This window comes from Drosophila subpulchrella, chromosome X (genome assembly GCF_014743375.2).
Source record: "Drosophila subpulchrella strain 33 F10 #4 breed RU33 chromosome X, RU_Dsub_v1.1 Primary Assembly, whole genome shotgun sequence".
NCBI lineage: Eukaryota > Metazoa > Arthropoda > Insecta > Diptera > Drosophilidae > Drosophila > Drosophila subpulchrella.
Genome location: NC_050613.1, coordinates 26,392,091 through 26,419,487, shown reverse-complemented (window position 1 = coordinate 26,419,487; position 27,397 = coordinate 26,392,091). Strand labels below are relative to the sequence as shown.

At 36.2% G+C, this 27,397-nt stretch overlaps 2 protein-coding genes across 2 annotated transcripts in view; both read right to left on the bottom strand.

Annotated features, from left to right (window-relative positions):
• Positions 1-2,515: 2,515 nt before the first annotated feature.
• LOC119557003 (lipopolysaccharide-induced tumor necrosis factor-alpha factor homolog) lies at positions 2,516-5,103 on the bottom strand. The gene is made up of 3 exons (XM_037869534.1): positions 4,781-5,103; positions 4,572-4,719; positions 2,516-3,905 (listed from the first exon to the last, which is right to left on the bottom strand). The coding sequence occupies exons 1-3, from the start codon at positions 5,082-5,084 to the stop codon at positions 3,776-3,778; spliced, it is 582 nt and encodes a 193-aa protein (XP_037725462.1). The 5' UTR covers positions 5,085-5,103; the 3' UTR covers positions 2,516-3,775.
• Positions 5,104-11,813: 6,710 nt separating this feature from the next.
• Positions 11,814-27,397, bottom strand: part of LOC119557636 — a 64,367-nt gene continuing 48,783 nt past the window's right edge. The window contains exons 5-9 of the mRNA XM_037870470.1: positions 22,529-22,694; positions 20,899-21,039; positions 14,798-15,057; positions 14,542-14,634; positions 11,814-12,322 (exon numbers count right to left, since the gene is read on the bottom strand). Of these exons, the coding sequence (XP_037726398.1) occupies positions 12,218-12,322; positions 14,542-14,634; positions 14,798-15,057; positions 20,899-21,039; positions 22,529-22,694 (765 nt within the window). The 3' untranslated portion in view covers positions 11,814-12,217. The remainder of the gene's footprint in view (positions 12,323-14,541; positions 14,635-14,797; positions 15,058-20,898; positions 21,040-22,528; positions 22,695-27,397) is intronic.

The window sequence follows — 27,397 nt, the reverse complement described above, 5'->3', positions numbered from 1 at the left end:
AAAATTATTGCCAAAATACTTTTTTTTTTTGGGCCGAAAAAATAGGTGGTTGGATTTTAGACCAAATTACCTGTATTTTTTTGCGGTTTTTCTATAGTAACTTGGTCAAAACGGGACGCACAGCTGAAAGACCGACTATCTTGAGCAGCTAACAACCTAGGCTAACGATTTATATTATTTATATTTTAACATATTTTTGCATTTTTCGTAAAGGTTCACCTTTTTTTGCGAAAATTGATCAAATCTTAAATTATTCAGATTTGAATGCCAATCGATTGTCAAATTTCTCGATTTCCCAATTTCGGACACCAGGCGAACAGCGTTTAGCAGAAGTAAAAACGATCAGCTGATCAGATTAATCAGAGCTCACTTGGAGATGACCTCGTGAGTGCTTCCTTTTTGCACGCCCCAAGCAAATACATAGGATTTAATTGTTATTTCGTGCATATCGTGACAAGCTCGTGACAAATTCGTGAAAAACTCGTGAAACAGCCATGGTTGCCCATCTCTAGTCTGCGTTTGGCTTACAACTAACGGTTCTTTCCCATGGAGATCTACTCCTATTGGTCAGTGTGGGGAGGGGAAATATGTAAAGGGCCGCCATCTTGAAAATAAACAGCTGTTTAAGTTTACTTCTGCCTACCAGTTGTCACTTGCTAAGTTTTCTGTTTGCCTGGTGTCTGAAAACCATAAATCCAGCATTTTGACTGAAAAAATGTTACGAAGCCTTTCAATTTTTGAAGTAAATTAGCTATTTTTCGATTTCAAACACCAGACGAACAGGAAAATTCGTAGGCGGCCAACGATTAGTTTTTAAGGCTTGACTAGAGGTGTGCAGCCTCAAAATATGTAGGGCCTTTTGTTGCCCACCAAGCGTTAGCCCACCTCTAGTCGGCTTATACTAAACTAACGGTGTCCTTCCATTAAAAAAATCTTAACGCCCAGCAGTCACCTGCTATGGACTATGGTGGCCTGGTGTCAAAAATCAAGAAATTAATTTTCAGACCTCATAAAATGTCAATTCATAGAAATCATAAAACCAAAATACCTTATTTGCTCGTCGAGAAAATGGTCAGATTTCTTGAATTCTTAATTTCAGACACCAGGCGAACATAAGCGATTAGTAGGTGTAAAACGATCAGCTGATTAGCTAATTCCAAGCTTACTTAGAGATGCCCTAGTGATTTCTTCCTTTTGGCACGGCCTGAGCAAATACATAGGAATTAACTGTTACTTTGTGGATATCGTGACAATATAGTGACAGGATCGTGACAGACTCGTGAAACGGCAATGGTTGCTCATCTCTGGTCTGCGTTTGGCTCCCAACTAACGGTCCTTTCCCATGGAGATCAATTCCTATTGGTCAGTTGGGGGTGGGGAAATATGTAAAGGGACGCCATCTTGAAAATGAACAGTTACTTAAGTTCACTTGCTAAAAGTACCAGCTGCCGCTTGCTATGATTTCTGTTTGCCTGGTGTCTGAGAACCATTTTGACTGAAAATACCACTTGCGAAAATACCACTATTTTGTGCGGTTTTTCAATTGTAACTTGGTCAAAACGGGACGCCCAACAAAAAGATTGACTGTTTTGAGCAGCTAACAACCAAGGCTATCGATCCCTATCACTTTTCGGAAAATTTATTTTTTGACGATTTTTTTCATTTTTTATAAGGGGATACATCATCCATTTTTGCGAAAAGTGGCCAAAAATTAATGTTTTTAGATTTAGATGCCAATCGATTGGAAATTGAATTACGAGCTCAACGAGGTATGGCATTCCATATTGCGACCTTATTTGGCCAAATTATTGCCAAAATACCTAGTTTTTTTTTGGGTCGAAAATAGGTATTAGGATTTTAGGCAAAAATACCCCTATTTTTTGTGGTTTTTCAATCGTAACTTGGTCAAAACTAGGCGCACAACTGAGAGATGGACTGTTTCGAGCAGCTAACGACCTAAGCAACAGATCCCCATCACTTTTTGGGAAATTTTTTTTTTGACTAAATTTGGCATTTTTTTATAAGGGGTAACATCGTCTATTTTTGCGAAAATCGGTCAAAAATTAAAGTTTCCAGTTTTGAATGCCAATCGATTGGGATTTTAATTACGAGCTCAACGAGGTATGACATTCCCTATTCTGGCTCCATTTCGCTATTTGTCGACGAAAAAACTGATAATTTTTGGGCAAATGGTCGTAATTCAGTCAAGTCGAGGCGCACAACAAAAATACCTACTGTTTTGACCAGCTAATTTCCAGAAAACCAAAGTAAAAGCATTTTGTCTTGAAGAAAAATCTATTTTATTCAAATTAACATAGTTTTTCAGATGCTCAGATTAGATATTTGCGGCAGGCGTAAAAACAGCAGCACAGCCAGCCGCAAGTTAATCTAATTAAAATTGTAATCTTATTGGTACGGACTGCCGTTGGCAGCTCATTTTCATTGTTTTCCCATTACATATTATTATATTTATTTTTATTGTTATGATTATCATTGTTATTACGACAGCAGCAGCAATAAACTCGTGCGTGGACAAGGCGGCGTATACTTGATGTGATCGAGGCGCAGTTATCACATCATAATGCACTTGGCCATAATGCTCTTATGGCCATAATTGTTGTTGCGGCACTCTGGCCCGACTAATTGTCGAGTTGGGCCTTTTGTTCACGGCCCCGCAGTTCTGGCCAGTCCATCCCAATGCAGCCTTCCAGTTTCTGGCCCAGTCGAAGGTTGCAGTGCAGGCTGGGCGCTCCAAATCGCACATCCCACGGGGCGCTAATTGAATTCGCTGCCACCGCTGGCCAATTGCAGTCCAAAAATTGAACAAAGCCCCCGCAAAGCGCCGAAATAGGCAGAAACCTCGAAAACAAAAAGCGCAACTGAGAACCAAACAAGTGGAGATGAATTAAATTTGAGGATACCCTTTTGAAGGGCCAAAAACATTTTAATTTGGCTTGGAAAAGTGCGTAAAAGTATGCAATACTATTTTTAGAAATCAGAGGCCCACGTTATTTTTTATACTGCCTACTTTTAGACACCTTTTTATAAGACTTCTCAGCCCTGCAGATTTTTATTCACGTCTTAAAATGAATAAAAATTTAACAAAATTGAATATATCTTTTTAGCCAACATCTATGGTATAACTAAGTTACTGTTTTGTCAAAAATAAAAACAAGAATTGCATACTTTTAGACGCCTTTCTAAGAGATTTTATATTGATAGAGAGATCTAGTAAAAATATATAACCAATTTATAATTCTTTTAAATTTATAATTCTTTTAGGTAAGTTAAACTTATGCTTTTTCAAAAATAGTCTTGATATGGTTAAACCCTAAGGCTATAAAAGCCTGCCAAAAGAAACCGGATACTCCCCTTTTTTTGCAGGGTATCAATAACGAGCAGCATCAACAACAATCCGCTCTGGGTGCCAGGATGTGCGAGCCGTAGTGATGATGAGGCAATTTGTTTAGGCCAGTTATGCATCATTTGGGCGGGGGGTTGATGGGCGTGGACGTTGGCGGGGGATTGGGTATTGGGGAGATTGAAAACGAAGGACGCAGGACGACGGACGACGGACCATGGGCTTAGGTAGGCAATTCGATTTGACGGCGCACAATTTCCGGCCACGCTCGGCTCTGTTACTCATTACAAGCGAATAAGCCCCGAGGAGTCCTTGTGGTCAGAGGCGTGCCGCCCACTCAGCTTTATTCACACACGGAAAACTTTCACAATTAGCGGCCGGATTCCGGCTGCGATCCTGCAGGATATTTCCGGACTACAGCCGGCAGCAGCAGCAGCCGGCAGGATAATGTGCGCCCAGGAAGATCTCGCAGGCGGAGCAGTAATGATTCGTCGTCCGGCAGCCGTTCCATAAATACGGACACAAGCAGGCGCAGCAGCACCAGCTGAAAAGGGGAAAAAAAGATAGTTAAGTTGGGTAGGTAGGTAGATACCTTAAAGAATTTAAATCGGTTGTGGATTTATAGCGAGTTTTTAATACATACATATATTAGGAATTTAGTTTGGTTTGAATATAAGACTTCAAAGGTTCATAAAAGTATTTAAAACAATTGTCAGTCACATTTAATGTTTTAGTTTTATATAATACATATGGACATATTATTATCACAATAGATCTAAATAGTTTATATAAATGTTTAAAGAGATGTTATAGTTATCTTCATCTTGGCAAAAAAATTTAATGAAATGTTTAGTTATGGCAGTTTATGAATAGCCCATTTTAAATATACTCTAAATAAATGAATATAATATAATATATGTTATAGTTTCACACATTACGTAATTTAGAAGAATAAAAAGTTATTTTTATTTCGACAGTAAATATTAAGGACATTTTTAAATAAGCCTCATATTCTTTTATATATTGATTTCTCTGAATGTATGTAATGCATCAAAATAAACATGTGCAAGCTGTTAGCACCATACAAACCTTGGGCTTATTTAAGATATGGTTTAAGTATAAATTTTGTTATTCTCTGTTCACTAGGAAGTATGTTAACAATTTAATTCAGGAGCAACCAATTCTAAACAACTTTAAATACTTTACTCACCCAAAAGCGCACAGCCAGAGGGCCCAAATGTGGGTGGTGCCATTGGGCGATCTCTTCAAGCGCGTGACTCCCCGTTGACCACAAGCTGGACACACAATCTCCATTGCCTGTTTACCCAATTTGGGTTGAGGGGTCAAAACGAAAAAATCTGCAAAATATAAATATTAATACAAAACATTATAATATATTAACCCAAAATCCCCGCTTACCTCGCACAGGAGGCGATGGCAATCCCTCCTGCATCGACGGACCATCCCCATCCGCATCCGCCACGTGAGGCATCTCCTCCAGCGATTCCATGCCATTCCTCAGATGCTGTGGCTCCGCAAAGAAGGTTCTCCGGCGATCGGCGGAGTAGCCAAACTTGGCCAAATCAGATGGCATCGCCTCATTCATGGCATCATCGTAGGTGGGCGGTTCCGAGGGCGACAAGGACATGGGTCGCTGCTTCTGGGGATTCTCCTGACTGGCATCCTGACCCTGGTACAACATGCGGTGCTTCTCCTCGGACATGGCAAACCCTTCTAACTGGCTAACTTGGCCCTTTGGTGGCTTTTATTTTCCGAAAGGCAGGTCTTTAAAGCCCGGCGAAAAACAGTTGTTGATAAGCAAACATTCCGGGCCAATTAAGCAACTGCCAGCCATGTCGACCAGTCACCAATAGAAAGCTGGAATGGAAAGGTCCAGTCACCATCGTCGTCGACGTCGTTGGAGAATATTGTCAGCTTCCGTTTCATTTCCTGTTCATAACTTTTTCAATATGTGCAGCTGACCGTTTGCACTGTGGAAAAAACCAAGATATTAGAATATTTAGCATACCTACATTTTAACTTATAAATAACATATATTAAACTAAAAAATATTTTAAGTCCGTTTATCAGTCTTTTCTCTTTATAAAAATTTAAATATAATTACACATTGGTATATAAATATTATCTTTTTTTAAAGCTCTCCATTGTAACCAAAGTGTTTTCGAAATTTACCCAACTTTTTTAACATAGTATTAAATTTAATAAAAAATATTAAACCCAAATATTATTTTCCACACACCAAGTTATGAGTAAGCCCTAAAATCTCCTGGTGTTGTCCTTTCACCCCTTCACTTTCCTTCACTGTGTTTGTGTTTGCGGAACCCCCAGTTTGTTTTTTGTTTTCCTTCAAGTTTTTTAATATTTTCCAACGTGGGCTGTGTGGGGTTGCAGGAAAATGGGAATGAAATTCCGTTTACCACTTTGCATTTAATCAACTTTATCGCATGCATGTAAATCGTATGCAGGCGCAAATAAACTAAACAGGCAGAGGTGAAATTATAATGAAAAATCTCATTTGCATGTGGATATAGCTGACATCTCTCGATTAGGTGAAATTCATCTTGAAAAATGTTGGGTGAATAAAGTACAATATGAAAACAAAATGATAAATATAAGTGATAAATATATATAAATTTAACGTATGGTTTTGACATATTTCCTATGGATTTTATTATTATTTTTATATCTGCTTAAAATATTTTGTTGACCTTACTATTGTTCTACCTAGCAAACCACGATTTTCCCTCCAATTGCTAATGTTTAAATAACCTTTCCTTTAAAGTTCTGTCAAATCTTTGATATTTAAACTCCCTATTTGTTAAAAAAATGATTTTGACCTCTCCAAATTGTGTTTTTTAATTTCCAGGGTGTATGGTCCTTTGATTTGTTCACTCCTGTTGTTCCGCCATCTGCCATTGAAATGGGGATCGGGCTTTGGGATCGGACGTTGAGAGCTGTCGCTGCATAAATTTGCAGTCCATTTCAAGTTGGCTCATCGCTTTGATGTTTGATTTATTGCACACTGGCGGGGGGTTTTTAGGCAAAAAGGGGCTAAGGGGTTAAGGGGCAAAGGAGTTAAGGGGCGGAGTGTCATGGAGTGGGCTTATCGGCCGACATGCCAGACAATTGTGAATGGCAACTGCAATTGGAATTGACAGTGGCGGCGTTTGAGGGGGAGTCGAGTGGGCATCAGGTGCTGACTGGGATAAGCAAATAAATGGATGAGACGGGCCAACAATCCCGTGATGGGTTCGCATTCCATTATGGATTCTGCCCTTGTTGTCCTTTTTGCCTATTTATGTATTTATGCATTCTGAAGGTCAGTCAAGGGTGCAAAAAATGGGGCAACATGAATGAAATGGGTTAAGGTTCCTTTAAACAGATATTCCTTTAAACAAATATTCCTCCTATTTTGTACTATTTATTAAAGTATTTATAGAATTTTTGTTTAGCTTTAAATATAGTTAATAACTAAGTTGCCATTATAAACCATTTCTAAATTGTATGCTAATTACAAAACATTTTTTAAATATCCTATTATTTAAACTGTATACTGTATCATTAGTAAAACTGCGATTGGGACTTCGTATTCATTCAACTGATTAAACTGTTGGCTTTTTCTTTAAGGAAATATATGCATGCATATAGCCAGCTCCCTCCGACACTCCACTCGCCCCATCTCTTTCGCACTGATTGCGTCTTTGGCTGGAAATGTGTGCAAATAATATTTCGTGTAATTGCAATTAGCGCCAAAAAGGTTTTCACCGCTCACAGCTGCTGAATGGTAGAGCAGTAGTCATGTCTCCTCTTTCCCGCCCCGCTTTCACCTCCCTTTCACCACCCTTTCACCACGCCCCCATATCATCCGCCTCTTTCACTTTTTTTATATATCTCTATTTGTTGTTTGCCTTTGCGAGGAAATGCGTTCGTGCGAATTGCGATTTCTTCGATGCTTCAATTACACATGTATATGTATATAAGTGCACCTGGAATTATTACTAGTTTTTACTAGATATGGATTTTTTAAAATTTTTAAATATGTTCCTGGTTCTTAAGAAAGCTATATAGTCTTAGAAAATGTTACCTAATGGTTGTAAAAGTTTTTATGTGAATATGTGATAGTGGTATGTCAAATATCTTAATAGTTTTTATGTTATCTTAAATACAAATTATTCCCAAATATCCTCAGAAACTGTTATTTTTAGGTTATAAAAGATTTAAAAGAAATATCTAAAAATGGAATATCAAGTATGTTTCTAGTGCTCATGTTATGTTACTTAAGTTTATAAAAATATTATAGAAATAAGTGCAAATGGTATATCAAATATCCAAGTTAGCCTTAGAAAATGTTTTTTTGTTTATGGTACACAGAGAGAATTATCCAAGTACATTGTTCTTGAATTGAGATATCAATGTTCTCAATATTAGAACAAAATGGTGAGAAGAGAAAAGTTAAACTGAGTTTATTTAACAAGTTTTTGATAAGTATACACTCCTGACTGGACTCATAGTGTATTTGTTGAGATATACAATGTAAACACCGCAAATTCAACTTGATTCGAGAAAAATAAAAATATTTTCAACTTCAAAAATGTTGTTCTATTTCTAAGAACAATTTTAACTCAGATGAGAACATCAGAATTTTCTCTGTGTAGGTTATAAAAGATTTTGATCCAAGGAATGGTAAAATATTGAAATAAAAAATAATATTTTATGGAAAATTACTAGTCACATTTATTGGGAAGAAAATAACTTTTTTTTGGCTATAGCCTAAAAACCGCTGAACAAACTAACGTACAACAAACACCATAGTTTTCTCCCCGTGTACACATACACCATGTACCTAGGCGCCAGGAAATCAATGTTTAAAAGGGAACCTGAAACTGCTGCTGACGCCTTTTTCCCACACCCTTCAGCTTGTTAATTTGCCAAAAAAGAAAGAAAAAGAAAAGATATTGAAGGTGCCAGATCCACAAAACCTCTATCCTCAACCGACCATTTCTTCACCCCAAAAGAAAGCAGGCACTAAAGCGACTAAATAAAGGCAAGAAAAACAATGGGGGGAAAACAAACGAAAAAGTCGAGTAAATGTTCTTTGGGTTCTCGTGTAAAATAGTTAAAGTTATGACCCAAAATGGAGCCAAAGAGCAAAATCAACTCGCACACTCAGGCACTTCAAGTGCAACAGTGTGCGTGCGTGTGTGTGTGTGTGTGTGTGTGTGTAGGGGTGGGGGGGTTTTGGAGCGCGAGTAATTCACATTTCGAGCACGTTTCGCTTTTATGCTCTCAAATGGCGAGTGTATCTGTGCAGGACCTCCATTTCCCCACATGTGTGTTTGTGTGCTGTCTGTGGCAAAACGATAATTTTGTTGATGATGCCATGATTATAAGTTTTAGCCTCATCGCCAGAGCTCTCAACTCGCCGAGGGGCAACAATGGTGGCTAGAAAACACCGAAGAAAGCCAGCATTCCGGATTAGTGACTGCCGGAAAATACCCGTTGCATACCAATAAATATTGATCGATTTGTAAGGATTTTGTAATGAAGTAAAGCAAATTATTTTTGGTAAACTCTGTGATGATCAGTAGAAAGCTGACCCAAAACATGATTTCAATATCTTTTAACTTGATTAATAGATTTCCGATTATTAGGTGGCGTGCCTTTAACAGTGCAGTTTTATTTGTTCATGATGTGACAAATAATTTAGAAAAGATGACACAGACCTGGACTTCTATAGCTTATAAGCTAACCATTAGTGTTCCGATTTATTTTTGACGTAGCTCGTTTAATTTAACTTACTGACAGTTTGCATTGACTTATTTTATTTTCTAGGACTATTTCAAAGAAAGGTGACCCAAACCTGGGCTTCTAGAGCCTATAAATTGACCAATAGTATTCCGATTTCTTTGTAACCTAGCCCTGAAAACGTTACATTTAACACACTAACAAATGGCATTAAAAGTTTTTACTTTATAATTTTTTTTAAAAAAGGTGACCCTTACCCGAACTTCTAGAACCCATAAGTAGACCAATCGTATTCCGATTTCTTTGTAGCCTAGCCCTAAAAAAGTTAAATCTAATACACTAACAAATGGCATTAAAATTTTTACTTTTTAATTTAAAAAAAAAATGGTGACCCTAACCCGAACTTCTAGAACCCTTAAGTAGACCAATCGTATTCCGATTTCTTTGAAGCGTAGCCCTAAAAACGTTAAACTTAACACACTAAGAAATGGCATTACAATTTTTTAATTTATAATTTTTTTAAAAAATGGTGACCCTAACCCGAACTTCTAGAACCCATAGGTAGACCAATCGTAGTTTGATTTCTTCGTGGCGTAGCTCTAACGGTGTATGGTTTAATGTGCTAATAATCCACACTGCAATCTTTATTAGAATTGGCAAGAGTCCGAGGTACTACGTTTCCTTACAGGGTATCGCCTTGCCACCGGGTTCAAGTGGCGTGTCTGCCAGCCGCGTATCTGTGCCACATGTATCCGTATCTGTATCTATTCCTAAGTAAATTACACACACACCACAAGGACTACGGATGCGGACCACACATCCACATCCCGTGCGCGTGAATGACCCACATAAATAGCCGCGTGCCTCGACTCCAGTCGCCTCTTTATTGGCACGTACCAAACAAAGCACCGAAAAAAGTAAGACGAAAATCGGAAAAAGGGGGTAAAACCATTCAACAGTTTCACAGACACATTTTTCATTATGGGGAACCTGAATTGAATTTCGACTAAGCGTCGTATGTGGAACGGAATTCGGCCCCCAAATCGATTGACATGGCCCAAAAGACCTTGTGATCTGCTCAATATTTCATGGTATGCCCTCAAAATGAAGTGACATCTGGACAGGAAGAACAACTGGAGATATGCATCATTAGCAGGGCCATGCGTATACGTAATTTCTTGCCACCCCAAAATATTTGTCTAATAAATTGTGTATTTATTGCTTGGGCTTGTAAGTAGCCATAAATTTGGCCAACATGACATGGCCAAATTCTCTCCGTCCTGCCATTGATTTATTATGATTTTTTGTTGTATCTGTATCTGGCACTGCCTCTGCAATGCCGAATCTTTGATTTGATGGTTGTCTATGCAAAAACTGAACTGTTGCATGTTGCATATTGCCGGCGGAGATATGGATGCTGCATGTTGCTGCGGGGACTAACGGCATGTTGCTGCTGTCGACACATTAACTGTTTGCTCGCCAGATTTGGCCAGACAATGTGAAAATGTTTACACTGCACTTGCCCGTCAGCTGGTTGGGTTCAGTTATGTTATTACTGCCGCTTTTACTTGGCCTGTTTAACCCCTTGTTGACCCCACACCCCACAGCTACCATAGCCATGAATATTGCGCTTTTTGGCCCCCGCTATTTTGCCCAGCTTGAAGTTAAATGTCTGCACAATCAAGACATCATCTTCAGCAAATAACTTGATGTAGTAAGGATTTAAAAAATATGCCAAGGAAGCGTCTGAGAAACTAGCCTTTAGAATGTCATGTTTTGGATTTTTAAATTTTAAGAAACTTCAATGGGTTTACTGCTTGCTTTTAAACAATGATAGATCTCTGACCTTTTATACAATAACAGCTTTACAAAAAAAAAGTATATCATATTGCTATGATAGATAGAAAATATAAATTTAGTTAACACATAAACTGTTTGCTAGTTAAGCAATGCTAAATAAAATCTTTAAGTAAAACGTTGTGTAAATAGAAAATATAAATTGAGTTAAAGCCAAAATTATTTGGAAAAGGCCAGGCAATCATAATTTGACACTTTCATTAAAAATGTTTATAAATTGAAACCACAAATTATAAAGAATATTTTTAAAGAATTGTTTTAAAGTTAAAAGTTTACAAAAAATGTTAAAAGTTTCCTAGAATTTTACATTTTAAAGGTTTTTAATTTAGAAGCGATCATAAATTTTGATATTTGCTTTTGTAATGAATAATAAATTTTGTTTAATATTTAAAATGCTACTTTTTACTCACAATTTCTTGGCTCATGTTATTCCACATTTGACAATATTTTCTTTTGCTTCATTTTTTCCAGGCCAGCTTAGAATATTTTGAAATAGCAGCCACGGTGGGGTATGCAAACTTGACAAGTTTTTCCTTTGGTTTTTCCCCCATCAAGTTTTCCTTGAGATGCGCCGTTGCATGTGTGTGCGTGACGGAGTCTTTATAGGTGTGCATGTGTGTGTGTTTACTTGGCGGAGTCCAGAATCGCTAATGTTGTTTTTGTTGATTCTGCTCTCGAATCCATCGTCGTTATGCCCCCGGTATTTATTATTATTTTTGCCAGCACTTATGGCATTAGGCTGTCAAAAAAAATGTTTGGAAACCCTGCAAAGAGCTTTCCCCGGGAAATTCCATTTGAAGTACGCCGTCTGTTGGATTTGTTTCACTACTATATTTTTTGCTGCCTTCGATATACAATATTTGAAATATTTGCTTAAAACGTAATGCTTAAAAATGGATGGAATGATGTAACATAGTTGTGGATCTGGGCGATAATAAGGTCTAAATAGTTTAAGACTAAATAATTAAACAATAATAGAAGCAATGAGAAAAAACCACGAGTAAGAGGATAAAATCTATCATGAAAACGTAAGCAATTAGGCATTATATATCATATGTCTATATTATTTTAGTTTATGTGTAGATCAGTCTGTGTGCAAGCACTGCTAAACGAAAATCTCTAAAAAAAAAAAATATATTGTTCAATATAAATAATGGGTATATATAGGTATCCAAAAAAAAACGAAAATAATATATCGTGTGCTGAGTTGAGTTGGGTTTTCGAGTTCGGGCTTCAGGCCAGGCAGAAGAGCTTCCTCCAGAAGGAGGGCGTGGGCGGCAGGGTGGTGGGCACGAGGCCCTCCCAAATGGCTGCGTCGAACACATCCTTGACTTTGTCCTGCGAACGAAATAATACGGTTATTAATCACAGCCTAATTAAATCAATAAAGCCCCCACAAAGAGTCTGCCGCACTAATTACTAACCATTGTACTGCTGATATGTGCCGAATTAAATATTTTACACATAATTAATAAGCTGTTTGTGGATTAATTCGGTAGTCATTAAGCTCACAAGTATTTGTAGTCACTGTTTTTGTGACATACTTGGTTGCTAATTATTGTTTTATTACACTTGGTTATTACTATGGTTGTTATTTAATTGTAAACATTATATTTTTATAACAAAATTAAGTCGTAGATCAACAGGTAATTTAATATTTGAGTTTCTGATTAATAGATCAACTGTATTTATTTTACAAATGCTTTCAAAAAAAATATTTAAATGTTTTTGAAGCTTTGCAAATATTTATTTTTAATTAATAGCTTATAGCTTAATAATTTGTTTTTATTATCATTAAAAATTGTTGTGGTCTTGAAAATTTGTTTTGCTTAATAGATCTATTGCTTTTCTTTGTACAATTTCTTCAAATAATTAAGATTTCTTATCATTTAATATTTAAATATTCTTGTAGCCTTCAATATAAATATTTTAAAAATAGATTAAATTTTCTTGTTTTACATGTTTTATTTTACAAGTTCTTTCAAACAACTAATATTTCCTATTAGTAAATATTTAAATATTTATTTTTGAGTTGTTTCTTGCCTGTTTCTGAGCTCCTAAAAATCAGAGTTGGCACATTTCCCTCACGTTTTTCCCCCAAACATTTTATGTAGCTTTTCCCACCGGCGGCAATACAACTTAATGGCGGTGTTATATATGTATACTGTATACGGTGGGTGTCTTATTTTCCAGCAACTAGCGAAGCACTTGCTCAACAAATTGTCACCATCACCGTCGACATCCACATCATCATCATCATCATCATCGTCGTCGTCATCATGGCCATCATTATTATTATCGTCATCCTCATCTGGTTGGTGTGCCAAGTGCTTTATAATTTGTTGCAATCGCTTCATCTTCGTTGTCGCCTCCTTTTGTGGACACCCCGGAAAAGGGGGCGTGGCAGGAGCGGTTACCTTCGGGGAAATCCACGCAGAGTGCAATGCACGGCTGACAGGAGCGACGGCATTCAGTCGGAAGTGTTGGGGCAAACAGGAGGGGATTCCCCGGCCATTCCCTCTTAACCGCACAATTATGATTATTGTACGTGTGCGAGTGTGTGGGTGTGTGGGTGTGTGTGTGTGAGTGTCCTGGTGCAATGTGACAAGGCGACTCAAAAGGATAAAAAGCAACGAGGACCACGGCGACGAGATTTCAGCCTCCCGCAGGAGGACGCCTCCTTTCGACCGCGGAATTCAGCCAGGCGTCTTCTTTTTATTTTTCCAGCAGGCTTCTTTCGCCGGATTATCCTGTATGCTCTCTGGGCTAGGCTCCTTGATAAGTTTACATTTCATTTAAGTCCTTGGATTTATTTAAGTATAAGTTATTGCTTACTATGCAAATTCAGAAAGTACTAGGACTTTTTTCGTGTTATTCAAATTTAATATCCTTTAAAAGGTGTATTATTTAATTTAAAATGTCGTCCCTAGATTCATTTGAATAAATCTAAATTCAGAAAATACGATGACCTTCTTTTTAGTCCATTTTTTCAGAGTTATCCCTTACAATTTGTATTACTTAATTTAATTTATAGTATTTGGATTTATTTAAATATAAGTTATTATTTAGTAAAAAAAACTTCAGGTAGACTCTTTTCTAGTTGGTAATTTTTTTGGAGATATTCTTTAATATTCGTGTTATTCATAAGCTTAATTATGGTTAAGTCAATACCAAAAGTTTCTTGTGAATTTTTAACCAATGGAAAAGTGGGAAAAATATTTAATATTATTAAAAATAAATGTTTTCTTGTTATTTAAAACTATTTAGGAATCAACCAAAATTGATTCAAATATTTTTTTATTAAAGACATATAACGAATTTTATAGCAGATTTTGCTTAGCTTATCATATGGTTTCTAGAGGGTATATTCTCCCCAAGTGAGCATTATATTTTCTCCAAGTTTTGTACACGACACAGCCCAGAGCAAGTACTTGTCTGCCTTTTGGCTTTAATTAATTTGAGGTACTCCCTCTCCATCCCATTTTATTTGTATAATTTTGTAGCATTTTCCCGCCCCTAACTAACAGTGGCCTAACTAACTAAATAAACCAACTCACCTGTGTGGCTGACGAAGTCTCAATGTATTTTGCGCCAATTGTTGTTGCCAAATCCCAGGCGTCTGCATATGAAATTGCCTTCTCGCCATTTGTCTGCAAAAGCGGGAAGCGGAAAAAGAAATCAAGTTAGCTTCGGGGGCCAGATGAGATGAAATCAAAATAAATAAGAATTTCATAAATATTTGAATCGAGCCAGCAGAAGGCATTAATAAACCAGGCTCAGAGAACTCAGAGAACTCGACTCGACTCGACTCACCTGCAGTTTGTTGAGGACATTCGGGCTGGTGCGAAGATCGGCCTGGGTGCCAACCAAAATCAGGGCCGCCTTGGTCTTAGCAAACTTGGGCGCCCACTTGGCCTTGATGGCCCGAAACGTTTCCGGCTTCACCACCGAGAAGCAGAGCAGGAAGACGTCGCTGTCCGGATAGCAGAGCTCCCTCAGCGGGTCCAGGGTGTCCTGGCCGGCGGTATCACAAATGGTCAGGTGCACCGGACTCTCGTTCACATTCACATCGGCTGCGAAAATAAATAAAATCGAAAATATTGAGTTTTAGGATCCAGTAATAAATATAATGGAAAACTGAGAGGTATAATATCCAAAAATATTTACATTGGACAACTAAGAGTTATAAAACACATAAATAAATATAATGGAAAATATTAAGTTATAAAATCCATAAGTAAATATAATGGTAAGTTTAGAGTTACCTATTACCCATTAATAAAAAAGAATAGGAAATATAAAAGTTTGCTTTAGCTCAGGAAAAGATAAAAAAAATAAATACTTACTTAAAATGTTCGAAAAAATACGCCCCTAATGTTTATTTCATTGCCAAAAACACAAAAAAATAGCTTTTCTTAATATTAGAAAACTTGCATAAAATATTATAAATAATATTCTCCAGAAAATCTTTTAGAAAAGCTTATTTAAGCAATTCAAAATATATAATGGCTATCTAAATACTTGCATGACAAATACAACAAAAATTATAAATAATATTCTCCAGAAAAGCTTTTAGAGAAGTTTGTTAAAGCAATTAAAAAAATATAATGGCTATGTAAATACTTGCATGGATTTTAAATAGTGGCATAAATAGATTTAATATTGTAAGTTGTTTTCTCAAAATAATATTCAATATAATAAAAATATAATGCAATCGCACCTTTTTTAATTTTTTCAAAAACACTTCCCAAACATCCGTTTCAATTGACTGGATTTTCAACTAATGTAAAACGAATTCAACACTATTTGCCAAGATCATCAGCATTGACTTCAATGGCATCCCATTTTCTATGGTTTTCCCACCTTTTTATTCGCAAATGAATCAATCAATTGATTTGTGTGAGCCCACTTTGGCCTGATTTCGGTGCAATTTAATTGCAAAATATGCAAATTACACTCACTCTGAGGAGCCCTCTTCTGATTCGCACTTTGTGATTGCATTTTCCTGTCGGAATTTAATTTAATTTAAAATTCTTTGCCAATCCTTTTGTTGTCTCCTCCACGCAAGTGCAAATTTTTGGAATAGCACATGGTACACTCGAACACCCACCAACACACACACACACACACATTCTACAATAGTGGACACTCACACAGATACATCGCAGGTGGCACTTTGACCCACACAGATGCGGAAAAAACCAACACACAGACAAGCTGTAAAATTGGAGATGCCTGAAATTTCGCAATTCATTCGATTCTCTATTTTTATTTCTTAGCTGCAAGTAAGCTCTAATCTTGGTTATAAATGAAGCTCTAATTGAATTAAATCCTCAGGGAAATAAGGAAGTTCTAAACAAAATTATTTGTATACTGACTAAAAGTTATTCCTGAAAAATGTGTGACACTTTAAAATAACTTATAAGTTAATTTAAAATTTCTTAAAATATTTTAAAGTTATATCCTAAAATTATGCTGTCAATAATACACTTTTCAATTATACAATTTATACATTTTTTAAAAAAATTATTTTTAAGATGTATCTTAAAATTATGCTGTGAAATAAATCACTTTCCAATTGTGGCATTAAAAATATAATTTTCATATAAAAATCATAAAGCTCATTAAATGCATTGTGGTTAACTAATTTGCGGCTTACAATTTTTACGCAGCCACAAACGGAAAAACTGGAATAATTTATTTACAGAGAAAATAAGTTGAACAACCAATTTTTACTAATCTTTTAACTAGAATTCCCCTAGTTTTAGTGCATATTTGTTTATTTCAGCACACAGTGATAACATCTGTTTAATTACATCCAACATTGCATTGATGCCATTCTGCCCACAACTCGAACTCGAGGGCCGGGAAAGCGTCGGGAAAATGAAAATGGGTGGGCGTGGTGCATCAACAATGAAACGCTAGCAAGTGAATTAGTAAAGCGCTGTGCACAGAAACTCCTGCTCCTCCTGCAATTTTCCCGCCCACCCACTTTTCCGCCACCTCCCATGTGAGCAAAGAACATTCATATTTAAACGCAAGCGAAAATGATTTGAATGATGCTCAGGAGAGTGACGAGGGGGGTGCACTGTTTATAGAGTTTACACTGGGGAACATTAAATACAAAAAAAATATTTACATTTAATACTAAATATGAAGAGTTTTAGGGAAAGCCTTGATTAATGTATTTAAGACAACCTGTTCTTATAACAAACAATTTTTCTAATAACAAATTCTTGTTGAAATTGAAGTTTTAAATTGGGTTTAAAATAAATAATGGCAAAAAAAAATTCTTAACATTAAACAAAATGTATCAAAATATTTGAATATGTAAACAAATTAAAAATTAAAATATATTAAAAAATACCTATATAAAATTGGCATGAAAAGTATACCCTTGAAGCTGAAGCATTACAATTTTTAGCACATATTCTTACTGTATTATAGGAGTATGCTTAGAACACATTTTTTGAAAAGTGTCTTAGAACTGTTAAAAAATAATTTGTTTTAAGGAAAAAATTGAGTCATTGAATAGTTTGATTATATCTTTTGAATCTATTTAATTTTTTTTCCAGACATTCATCCTAAAATTAGTTTAAAAATTTTTTTCAGTGGTCTGGGGCTTAATTTTGGCTTGGCTTGTTTTTGCACGCCCCGCCAAGCAGATTTGACCTCGCGTTCGCCCGGAACCCCCCATAACCCCCCATATAGCATACCCGACGACTGTGTGTCCATGTCCTATCTAAAAGTTAATCATGGCAACCTTTCATTCAATGCAGCCTCCTCCGACTGTTTGGCCTGCGTAAATAAAGTTGGCCGGCTGCCCTGCTCGGGGATTTTTAATCAGCCTGCCGCATGTGGCACGTAGCAGGTTGCAGGTTGCAGGTTTTCAGGTGCAGCGAAGGTCGCCAGACCCACGGCTCATGTAAAATAAATTTAATTTGTGCAGCGTATGAAATTCATGAATGCATTTGAGGGCAACGAAAACCGAAACCTGAAAGCCTGACGTTGATGTGACTCCATCATCTGTGGCCTAAAACCTCCGCCTCTTTTGGTTTAATGGAGCTTAACAAAAAACGTGCACCTCATTTCATTCCCTGAATTTTCTGGTCCCTGGGCTTCACTCCTTTGAGCGGAAAATGCCTTAGCTAGTTTTCTGGATTTTTATGATACCAATTTGATCAAAAAATCATTAAAAAAAAATATATCTGAAATATTTCTTAAAATAATATGATAAAACTATTTGAAAGAATTCCTTTCGATTAAGAGAAAATATTATTTATATAAAACAAATCCATCTATTAAATTTTGTATTAAATACATTTTACAACATTTCTTCATAACCCTTTTCCCTGAATAACCTTTTATAAAAATCCCTACTTTCGGCTGCCAAAAATACAAAAACCAATCACTTTTCCCCATTTCATTGTACAATTTCCTTGAACCTACTCATTGTTGCTTTATTAGTTGCTCCGCATTTCTTGGCCGCTTTCTTGGCTGCCAAAAAGTGTAAAAGTGGAAATCAATGCCGGAATACACAGGACGTGCATTCAATGCCATTTTCCTCTTCGCTTTTCGCTTTTCACAAAAGGGAAATTGTTTGCCAGCTCAGCTGAAAATCGCTTTACGCGATGAAGAACAAAAACAGTGAACCGAACTGAAGTGAAGTGAGCTGGAGTGAAGTGAATACTCTTCTTAGGGAGTTTGGGTTAAAAGGAAGGCCAGACAATGGGCAAAATGGTCGGGACAAAGGACGAACATCGTTAGCGGTTGAGGGAAAAGCCCCAAAAACAACCCACACATGTGCAAGTGAGCAATTGTGTAATTGTGAGCCAAGAAGTCAGCTCAGCTCAGCTCGGCTCAAGTCCCATTTTCCGCCCCCCCTTTTTCTGCTAACTCAACCTTCAATTGACACCTAATTGAGTCACAGATTGAGGTATATATCGGGCAATTAACGATCAGGACTGCTTGGCAGAAATAAATTCAACAATTTGACGCACTTAGAGCAAGTCAATTAGCCAAGCTCCGGCCTTAATTAGTTCCCAAAACTTATGTCTAATGGCCAAACTATGCTAAAGTCTTGGCCTCTAGCAAAATATGCAAGAAGAACAAAAAAAAATGGGAAAATAAAGATGGCAGCGCAGCTCAAGTGCACATTCAGAGGAAAACGGAGGAAAATGGAGGAAAATGCTGGCGGGAAGGGGAAGGAAAATTCCACGAAAAGTTGAGAGCCAACTATGCCTGGTATTCACCGACCCGGCCAATTGTTGCTAAAAGCCAGGCTAAAAACACGGGGGACACGCGGCGTATGCGTAATTTCATTCCTCACAAACGACAACGGGACAAAAGGATAAAAGCAGCTGGTGTAGGCAACTCTGGATAAAGAAAAAAATAAACAAAAATAACAGTTGACATCCCTGGCATTTCAGGCCGAACGAAATGTTTCAAATACATTTCTACCCCGCCTCCTAAACACACAAACATAAAGCTGCAATCCTAGCATTTCCCTCCAAACTCAAAAAAGGGATTCAATTAGCAGGACGAGACTGGGATATATTTCCTGATGTAGAGAAACAATTGTTGGCTATCGTGGAATATCGTCAAAATCATAAACCAAAATAAAAGAAAGCTATGAGAATCCAATTACAATTTGGATAAATTTGCAAAAAATTAGACTAATAAATTTAATGGCATTACTAATAATTTAGTACCTTTTTTGCTTTTATGCTGATATCCGAATTTGATTAAAATAAAATGTGTGTATTCGAATTTACAGCACAACATATGTTGTTTAATTACAAAATTGTATTTTTTAAATAGTTATCAATTTACAAATATCTAACACAAAAATAGATTTTAAATAACTTTTTTTAAACCAAAAATCAATGACTTTACTATAACTATTTTTTAATTACAAGAAACAAAGGCCTACTGCAGTATTATTTTACATTATTTAGTAGACCTTATTAAATTATAGATAATATTATATAATTAATATTAACTATTAACTGCTGTTTAAAATAAAAATCACAGAGTTTAATTAAAGTATTTTGTATGTATTTGGACAAAACCACTAGATAAAAATTGAAAAACCCTGCCAAAATACCAAATAAAGTCCGACTATTGGCCTGCAACCACACTGTACCACTGCACACACCTAGTTGAATCTGTTGAATTATTCGACGATTATCTGCAGGGCGAATTTGGCCAGGACCTAGACTCTCCCTTTTTGGCCCAAACCTACTGACTGACTGACAGGCAACACAATTTTTGGCCCCTAACCGAGTAAGCAAGCGTGCAGAGAAGTGCAAATTCATGCAAAATTTTATTAAAATCAGCCCCAGGCGCCCGGTGAGGGGTTAAACTTGGTGCTGTCGGCAGTCTCGAGTGCCAGGCACTAAGGGTTAAAGAGGGGGATACTAAGGTCTAAGCATAATTCAATCAATTGCACATGGCAAGTGGGATAAACAAAGTCAAGTTTTGCACATTCTGTGCTTCTGTTGAATAACCGCAAATTTTCAATTTTCAATTTTCAATTTTCCGTTCATTAGAATTCGTGAATAGCACAAAGTCGTGGGTAAAACTGTAATCCCCCGCCTCCCCCCGAAAAAGCGCAGATTCAACACATCCGCCCACATTTGGCACATCCCACATCCTGCATCCTTCACACGGCAAGCGGAAAACTCGGTAAAGATTTCACAAATTGGTTTTCAACAAAATGAAAAATTCATATACGTGCGCCGAGCCCGCATTCTGGGCTCTCCCTTAATCGAAACGAAAGGCCGCAAAGGTCGGGCAATAAAGAAAAAATTAAAAAGAAAAACTTTGGATTGGGTGGCATAAGAAACGGAGGCCCTCCGATTGAGGAGACCTGTTGAAGGGCGCCGTCAGCGGGACTCCAACTACCAACTCACCATTATAAATGTCTGAGGCCGTGGGAATGTGCTCCGGGTTGAAGCGGTTCTCCAGATACGACAGGATCAGATTCGTCTTGCCCACGGCTCCATCGCCCACCAGGACGCACTTGATCGAGGGCTGCGGGGGGCTGCTGACAGCTGCAAAGGAAGTGATTCATCTGAGTTAATAGAGCCCTTCGTTGAAGTTCAGGAATCAGCGGATAGCTCAAGGGGATAAAGCTAGGGCATCCACATTTTTACCAAGTATTCTACTCCGTTTATGTAGAAACTTAAGTAGTTTAATTTGTTCTACAACTAAAGGTATATTTATTACATCTTTTCAGAATTCTGACTAATTTAAATTACTTCTTTAATACCACTGGCAATAATTTATTTCTCTGTCGGATTTTGTTATTACTTTGCTAAGAAATAATTTTAATTTTTGTATTAGTCAATTTAATATATATATCATTATATATTATTATTATATTATATATATTTTTATTACTATTATATATATTTAATATTAATTTTATGCTTTAATACAAATATCATAAATCATTCTTTTGAGGGTGTCAATTTAAGGTTGCCTAAAAGTATGCAATCAAAAATAGTTTTTACTACCGAATTCAAAATAAATTTTAGCATACTCCTTAAAATTTGTATTCTTATCTTTTTTTCCTGCAATCACAGTTTAGTTATTCAATTTTAAGTATTTCTTATTAAATTTTGGAATTCTTGAGTTAAGATCTGCTTATATGATTTATAATTTGTAATGAAACCTTTTTTCCTAAAAGAGAAGCCTCGAACTTTAAAAACATATGTTATACTTAATTGCAAAATCCTGTTTTCTTGAATAGCACAACAGATTTCCTTCTGCACAAAGCTATGTATAAGTATTTCTTATTAAATTTTAAATATATTGTATTAAATTGTCAACACTCATAGTGGAATTCTTGAGTTAAGATCTGCTTATATGATTTATAATTTGTAATCGAACTTTTTTTCCTATTAAAGAACCCTCGAACTTTAAGAACATATGTTATATTTAATTGCAAAATCCTGTTTTCTTTAATAGAACAACCGATTTCCTTCTGCAGAAGGCTATATATAAGTATTTATTATTAAATTTTAAATATTTTGTTTTAAATTGTCAACACTCTTCATTGAATTCTTGAGTTAAGATCTGCTTATATGATTTATGATTTGTAAATGAACCTTTTTTCCCCATAAAGGAACCCTTGAACTTTAAAAACACATGTTATATTTAATTGCAAAATCCTGTTTTCTTTAATAGAACAACCGATTTCCTTCTGCAGAAAGCTATATATAAGTATTTCTTATTAAATTTTAAATATTTTGTATTAAATTGTCAACACTCTTTATTGAATTCTTGAGTTAAGATCTGCTTATATGATTTATGTTTGTAAATGAACCTTTTTTCCCCACAAAGGAACCCTTGAACTTTAAAAACACATGTTATATTTAATTGCAAAATCCTGTTTTCTTTAATAGAACAACCGATTTCCTTCTGCAGACAGCTATCACAATAAATCTGGAAGGCAAGTGAACTTCCTCGGAGAAACTTTCACCATTTCTTTTTTCTTTTGGGTTCAGCTTGAGCGGCCCTAAATTGGCAACCACTTACCCTTTTTGCCACCCTTTTTTCCCGTTGTTTCGGTGTCAGCTGTTGCTCCTGCAGTTGTTGTTGTTGTTGTGGATGCTGCGGTTGTCTTCTTTGATTTACGCTTACGCAGTAAGAATTTGGAGCCCTTGCCACTGCTGGCGGCACTTGTGTCGCTCAGCGATTGTTGCTACAAAAATACAGAGGAAATTCAAATTAAAATTCAAGCACAGAGAGAGACAAATTTAAGATTGATAAAATCTGTGAAAAACTATATATGTTCAAATGAAGGCTGTAACATTTCACTCGGATGCATTTAGATTTCCATCAAAATTTGATTATTTCCGAGCCGCATTGCGCATACGCCTGGTGTTCCTTCGAAATTTGTCAAGAGTGGCAATTAAATAATGGAAGCCAACAGATTGAGGCAGCTGTGTGTGTGTGCGTATGAGTGTGTGGGCCACATAGGTGTTAGCCATTTTGCGAGGGTTGGTTGGTAGCTGAGAGGGGGTTTTTGGGGGGTTGAGGGTGCCAACTAATGCCTAGCGCGACACTTTTGCCTCGCCCGACTAATTTAATATGCACATATAAATTAGTCAAGAAGACAGCAGCTGCTCTTTGGGGGAAAGGTGGAGAAAGTGGGGGGAAAAACAGGAAGACAGAAAGGAAAATGGAATGACTGACAGACGAATAAAAATAGCTGGCAATGTTGCAAACATTGGAATTGAAGACACTTTCTCGATTTGCGGCACAGTGAGGTAACATTGCGTATACGCCACCGACTCACATTATACATTCTGAACATTACTTGAATTTTCCTAGCATTTGGAGCATAAAGTACTAGTACGAAGTTTGAACAACCCTTTAAATATTTATTAAAGATTTTTATATAATTTTATATAAAATTGCCTACTGATAATCTCTCGATTTCCCTCCTTGGCAGACTTTTTCTGAATTTTCCCTTCATTGCCTCTCAATTTACCATTCAGCTTTTTTTTTCTGGCCAACAATCATTGCACTAGTCGAGTGAATAAATAATTCTGTTTATTGATTTATTCAGTGAACAGAGAAAGGGCAAATACAGTGTAAGCGATTTTTTTTTTAGAAACAATTTAACAATTTAATTTATGAGCAACAGTTTGGAATTATTTCTATTTGTTTTTTGCTGTTGATTAAATCAAATCGTTTTATGGCCAACAAAATCGGCACTTGAATTAATAATGGACTAAAGAGGAACCTTAAACAGGAAGTAGACTTGAAGATACCTATGAGTATAAATGTTAAGACTTTAAAAAAAATAGCATATTAAATATATTATGACCTTAAAGCAACAAAAATTGTTATTTTTTGTAGCCCCTATTTAATTTTATTATATATAATATATATAATCACCCAACTAATATACCTTATAAAGCCTGGAAAACTTTTTCCGCACTACATATTTTCCCCAATTTAATTCTATTTAACTTTGATGATAGCCAACGAGCACAATAAATTATATTTAAGTGAAGTGGCATAAAAAATGGATTTAATAAATGCAGAGCAAAATGGATTTGCTTTTAAATCTTTTAAGGCTTTAAATCAGTTCATTTTATTAATGTCTTTATTTATTAGCTGCTAATGTAGAAGCACTTGCTTCTCGAAATTGTTGCCTGTCCATCATTGTACAACTGGCCATTACAAAAGGGCAGGAAAAGCCGGGAAATAGAAAGCCCTTCCTGTTGTCCCAATATTGTTCCCGTTCAAATGGGAAAACATATTTGCCAGCCGCTATCTAAATCAATATCTAAATTGCTCTGCGTTTTGTCGTTGTCAACTTGAGAAGCTGAAGCTTTTCCCAAACCTTTGCCATTTTCCCCTCCAGACTTTTCCATCCTTTTCGCCTGCCATTTTCCGCTTGTTAGGCGATAATATCGCATACAAGCACACGAAAGTGAAACTTTAAGTTCTGGGGAAGGGGTGGATGGAAAATTCAGGGAAAAGCAAGTCGAGAGCTCAAAATAAAAATACACACAATCGATATGTATGGCATTAAGGCCAAAAAGGTTTGACCTTTTTGGCGGAATTGAAAAGAATCGCAGTACAATCGGTCAATCTGGCAATTAACCTTTAGGGAACAAATTACAAATGACGGCTTTCTATTCATTTTCCCGGGCATTATGGCCATAATTTCTCTCTTTGATCAAACTTTTCCGGCGCATTATGCACAGCTCTCAATCAGGATAAATATAAAAAAAAATATATATATATATAAACTACATAGCCCCCCTTTCAAATTAAATTAAAACGTCTGTCTCCGGCTCTCTTTCACTCAACTTCCTCCTTAAGCTGACTAAAAATAATTCCTTTATTTTTTGCCCATTTTGGTACATAAAACCGAAAGTCAAAGCCAAGTTTCTCCTCTTGACAGCAACTTTGCTCGCAGCCAAAAGAAGGAAACTTTGCCATGTGCGTCTTAAACTAAATAAAGCCCCCACCCCGAAAACCCTCTTTTAAGGTCCGGTCATGTCAAAACCCACTCCCCGGGGCTGGTGAAAAACTTCACTCCTGGTCTTTTGGTCATCGTAAATATGCAACTTTTTAATAATTTCATTCGCCATCGCTCCTCGTTGCGGAAAATACTTATGTACTTATAATTTTATTTCCAAATGGTTCCGCCATATATTTTCCTCCCTTTTCCTGTAAAAGTTTGTCGCTTTAACCCTTGACTTTCACGGCATTTTTTGTGTCCCTTGAAATCCCATGGGGACCTCAAGTTGAGCCAAATAATTGTTGAAAAAATATTGGCTGCCTCGCCGCGGGTTGTGGCAATGTAAATAATAATTTTTTCTTTAACCGAAAAACTTTTTTATCCTGACTGCTATTGGCATATATACATGTACATAGTTTTCGTGGGTTTTACGGAAACTCCTGCAGAGACAAGAAATAACTTTGGAGAGCAGGCAAATGCAGCCACAATAAGAAAAAGGATTAAATAAATCAAGAGTGGAGAAAAAGAGAACTCCTTTTAGCCAAGATGGGTGTTTTTTTTTCACGGAAAGGGGAAGTGACTTCTGGCTTTATTCAAAAAGTTACTGCAACACAAAATTAACCAAGCAAAACCAACCAATAAAAATCTAAAAGTGTTACCATAAAAAAGAAAAAATATTTTACATAGAAAGTTTTAAAACCAAGGATCTTAAAATAATAATTTTTATACATATTTGAAGAACAAATTTAGTTAAAAATGCTTTTTAAATTTTTTTTCCAAACAGTGAAGCCTATTTTAAAGGGCAAAAAACAAATCTAAATTAATATATGCATTACAAAGCAAACAACAATCAATAAATATAAAATGAAAAATAATATTATTTCAGAGAGTTTTAAAATTGAAACATTTAAAATAAAAGTTTGTATATTTTTTAAACAAGTTAAGTTAAGAATGCTTATTAAATGTTTTTCTTTTTTTCGAACGGTTGTGCCTATCTTAGAGGACAATATTCAACTCCATTAACATTAAAGCAAACAATCAATAAACTTACTGAAACAAAGAAAGAGACAATAGAATCTGCTGGCCAACTTGTAACCTTTCGGCCGGCATTCGTGCTGTCATCCTGCCTTCCTTGGCCATTAAAAGTTTTTGTTTTGGCCAGCATGTAAATCATGCTTAAAATACAAGGACAAGGCCACTTTTTTGGGGTGTGAATGGAGGACAGTAAAGCAGTAAACTTGAAAAATGGGTCAAAGTTTCCTATGCATGCGAAATGAAAGCATCTGAAATATATTTTAAGCAGGGAAATAAAGCAAAAAAAAAACTGTCGTATATTTTTTTCCTAACAGCCCTCAACAAAAATGTTCGAAAAAGTAAGCAAACTGTTGACAAGCCGCCGCATGAATTGTAATTTACATGTTTTGACAAAAAAGATTAGAAAGGGATGGCCTGAGAGTACCATAAACTCTAGCACAGGAAATTGAATAAATCTCCTTAAGTCCCCCTTTTCTAAAAAAACCCCACCTCAAAACTCTCTCAGGGGACCAAACTTTTAAGGAAAAAATCGACAATAATTTTTGTTAAATATTATAATGAAAATGTATGGACAAAATGGGAGGGAAAAAACTGGCTGCTGGCACAAGAAATTTCAATTGAAATTGATGAAATTATTATTTATGGATTATGGTTGGGCATGAAAATATTGGAATTTGTTCACCATGCATGTGTGTAAATTCCAAATTATTGTCAAACTCAATTGAGTTGTAGCAAAAATATAAATATTGAAAAAAGTGAAATTAAATCCAAACTTTGCCCTGTATCGACATAAAATTTTAATTTTTGCTGGCCTCAATTTTTGGGTATTTTTACTTTGGCACACTTGAAAATATTGGCCATTTCGTCAGCCTCTTGACAGATGGTATAATTTACAGTTTTGCGGTATTTGGCAATATTTAACTCGTAAACTACAAGTGAAATGCCTAAAGTTTGCGCTGTTCGTGATTTTAAAGTTCTAATTTTCCAGCTTTTATGCTCCGACATACTCTTATGAAACGTACTGTGTGCTTGTTTTTGCCTGGCAATTTTATTGGTAACCTCGTTTTTTTTTTTTTTTTTGCCTTTGTTTTGATGCAACAGCAGCAGCAGCAACTAATAAAATTGCGGTCTATTTAATGGCATGCCACTTATTGCCTCAAAATGGGGGCGGCAACTCAGAGCCGAGGGGCGTGGCGGCGGTTACTACTAAAAGCACAACCGCAAAAACCGAAACTAAACAGCAGAGCAACAATGCCAATGAGCAAAATTGCTCTACGCCAAAATGGACATGAAATTAGTTTCTATTTCTGGCCAAAAACTCCTGGCTGCGAAAAGTCAGAGAGGGCGGAAAATTGAAGGAGGGAGTGGTGATAATTTTATTATTACGC

Bases quoted from the DNA above. Each gene is read 5' to 3' on its own strand.
- LOC119557003 (XM_037869534.1), bottom strand. From the start codon at position 5,084: ATGTCCGAGGAGAAGCACCGCATGTTGTACCAGGGTCAGGATGCCAGT. The intron at 4,720-4,780 runs GTAAGCGGGGAT...TATATTTTGCAG, and splicing joins GCCATCGCCTCCTGTGCGAG to ATTTTTTCGTTTTGACCCCT. The intron at 3,906-4,571 runs GTGAGTAAAGTA...TCCCCTTTTCAG, and splicing joins CTCTGGCTGTGCGCTTTTGG to CTGGTGCTGCTGCGCCTGCT.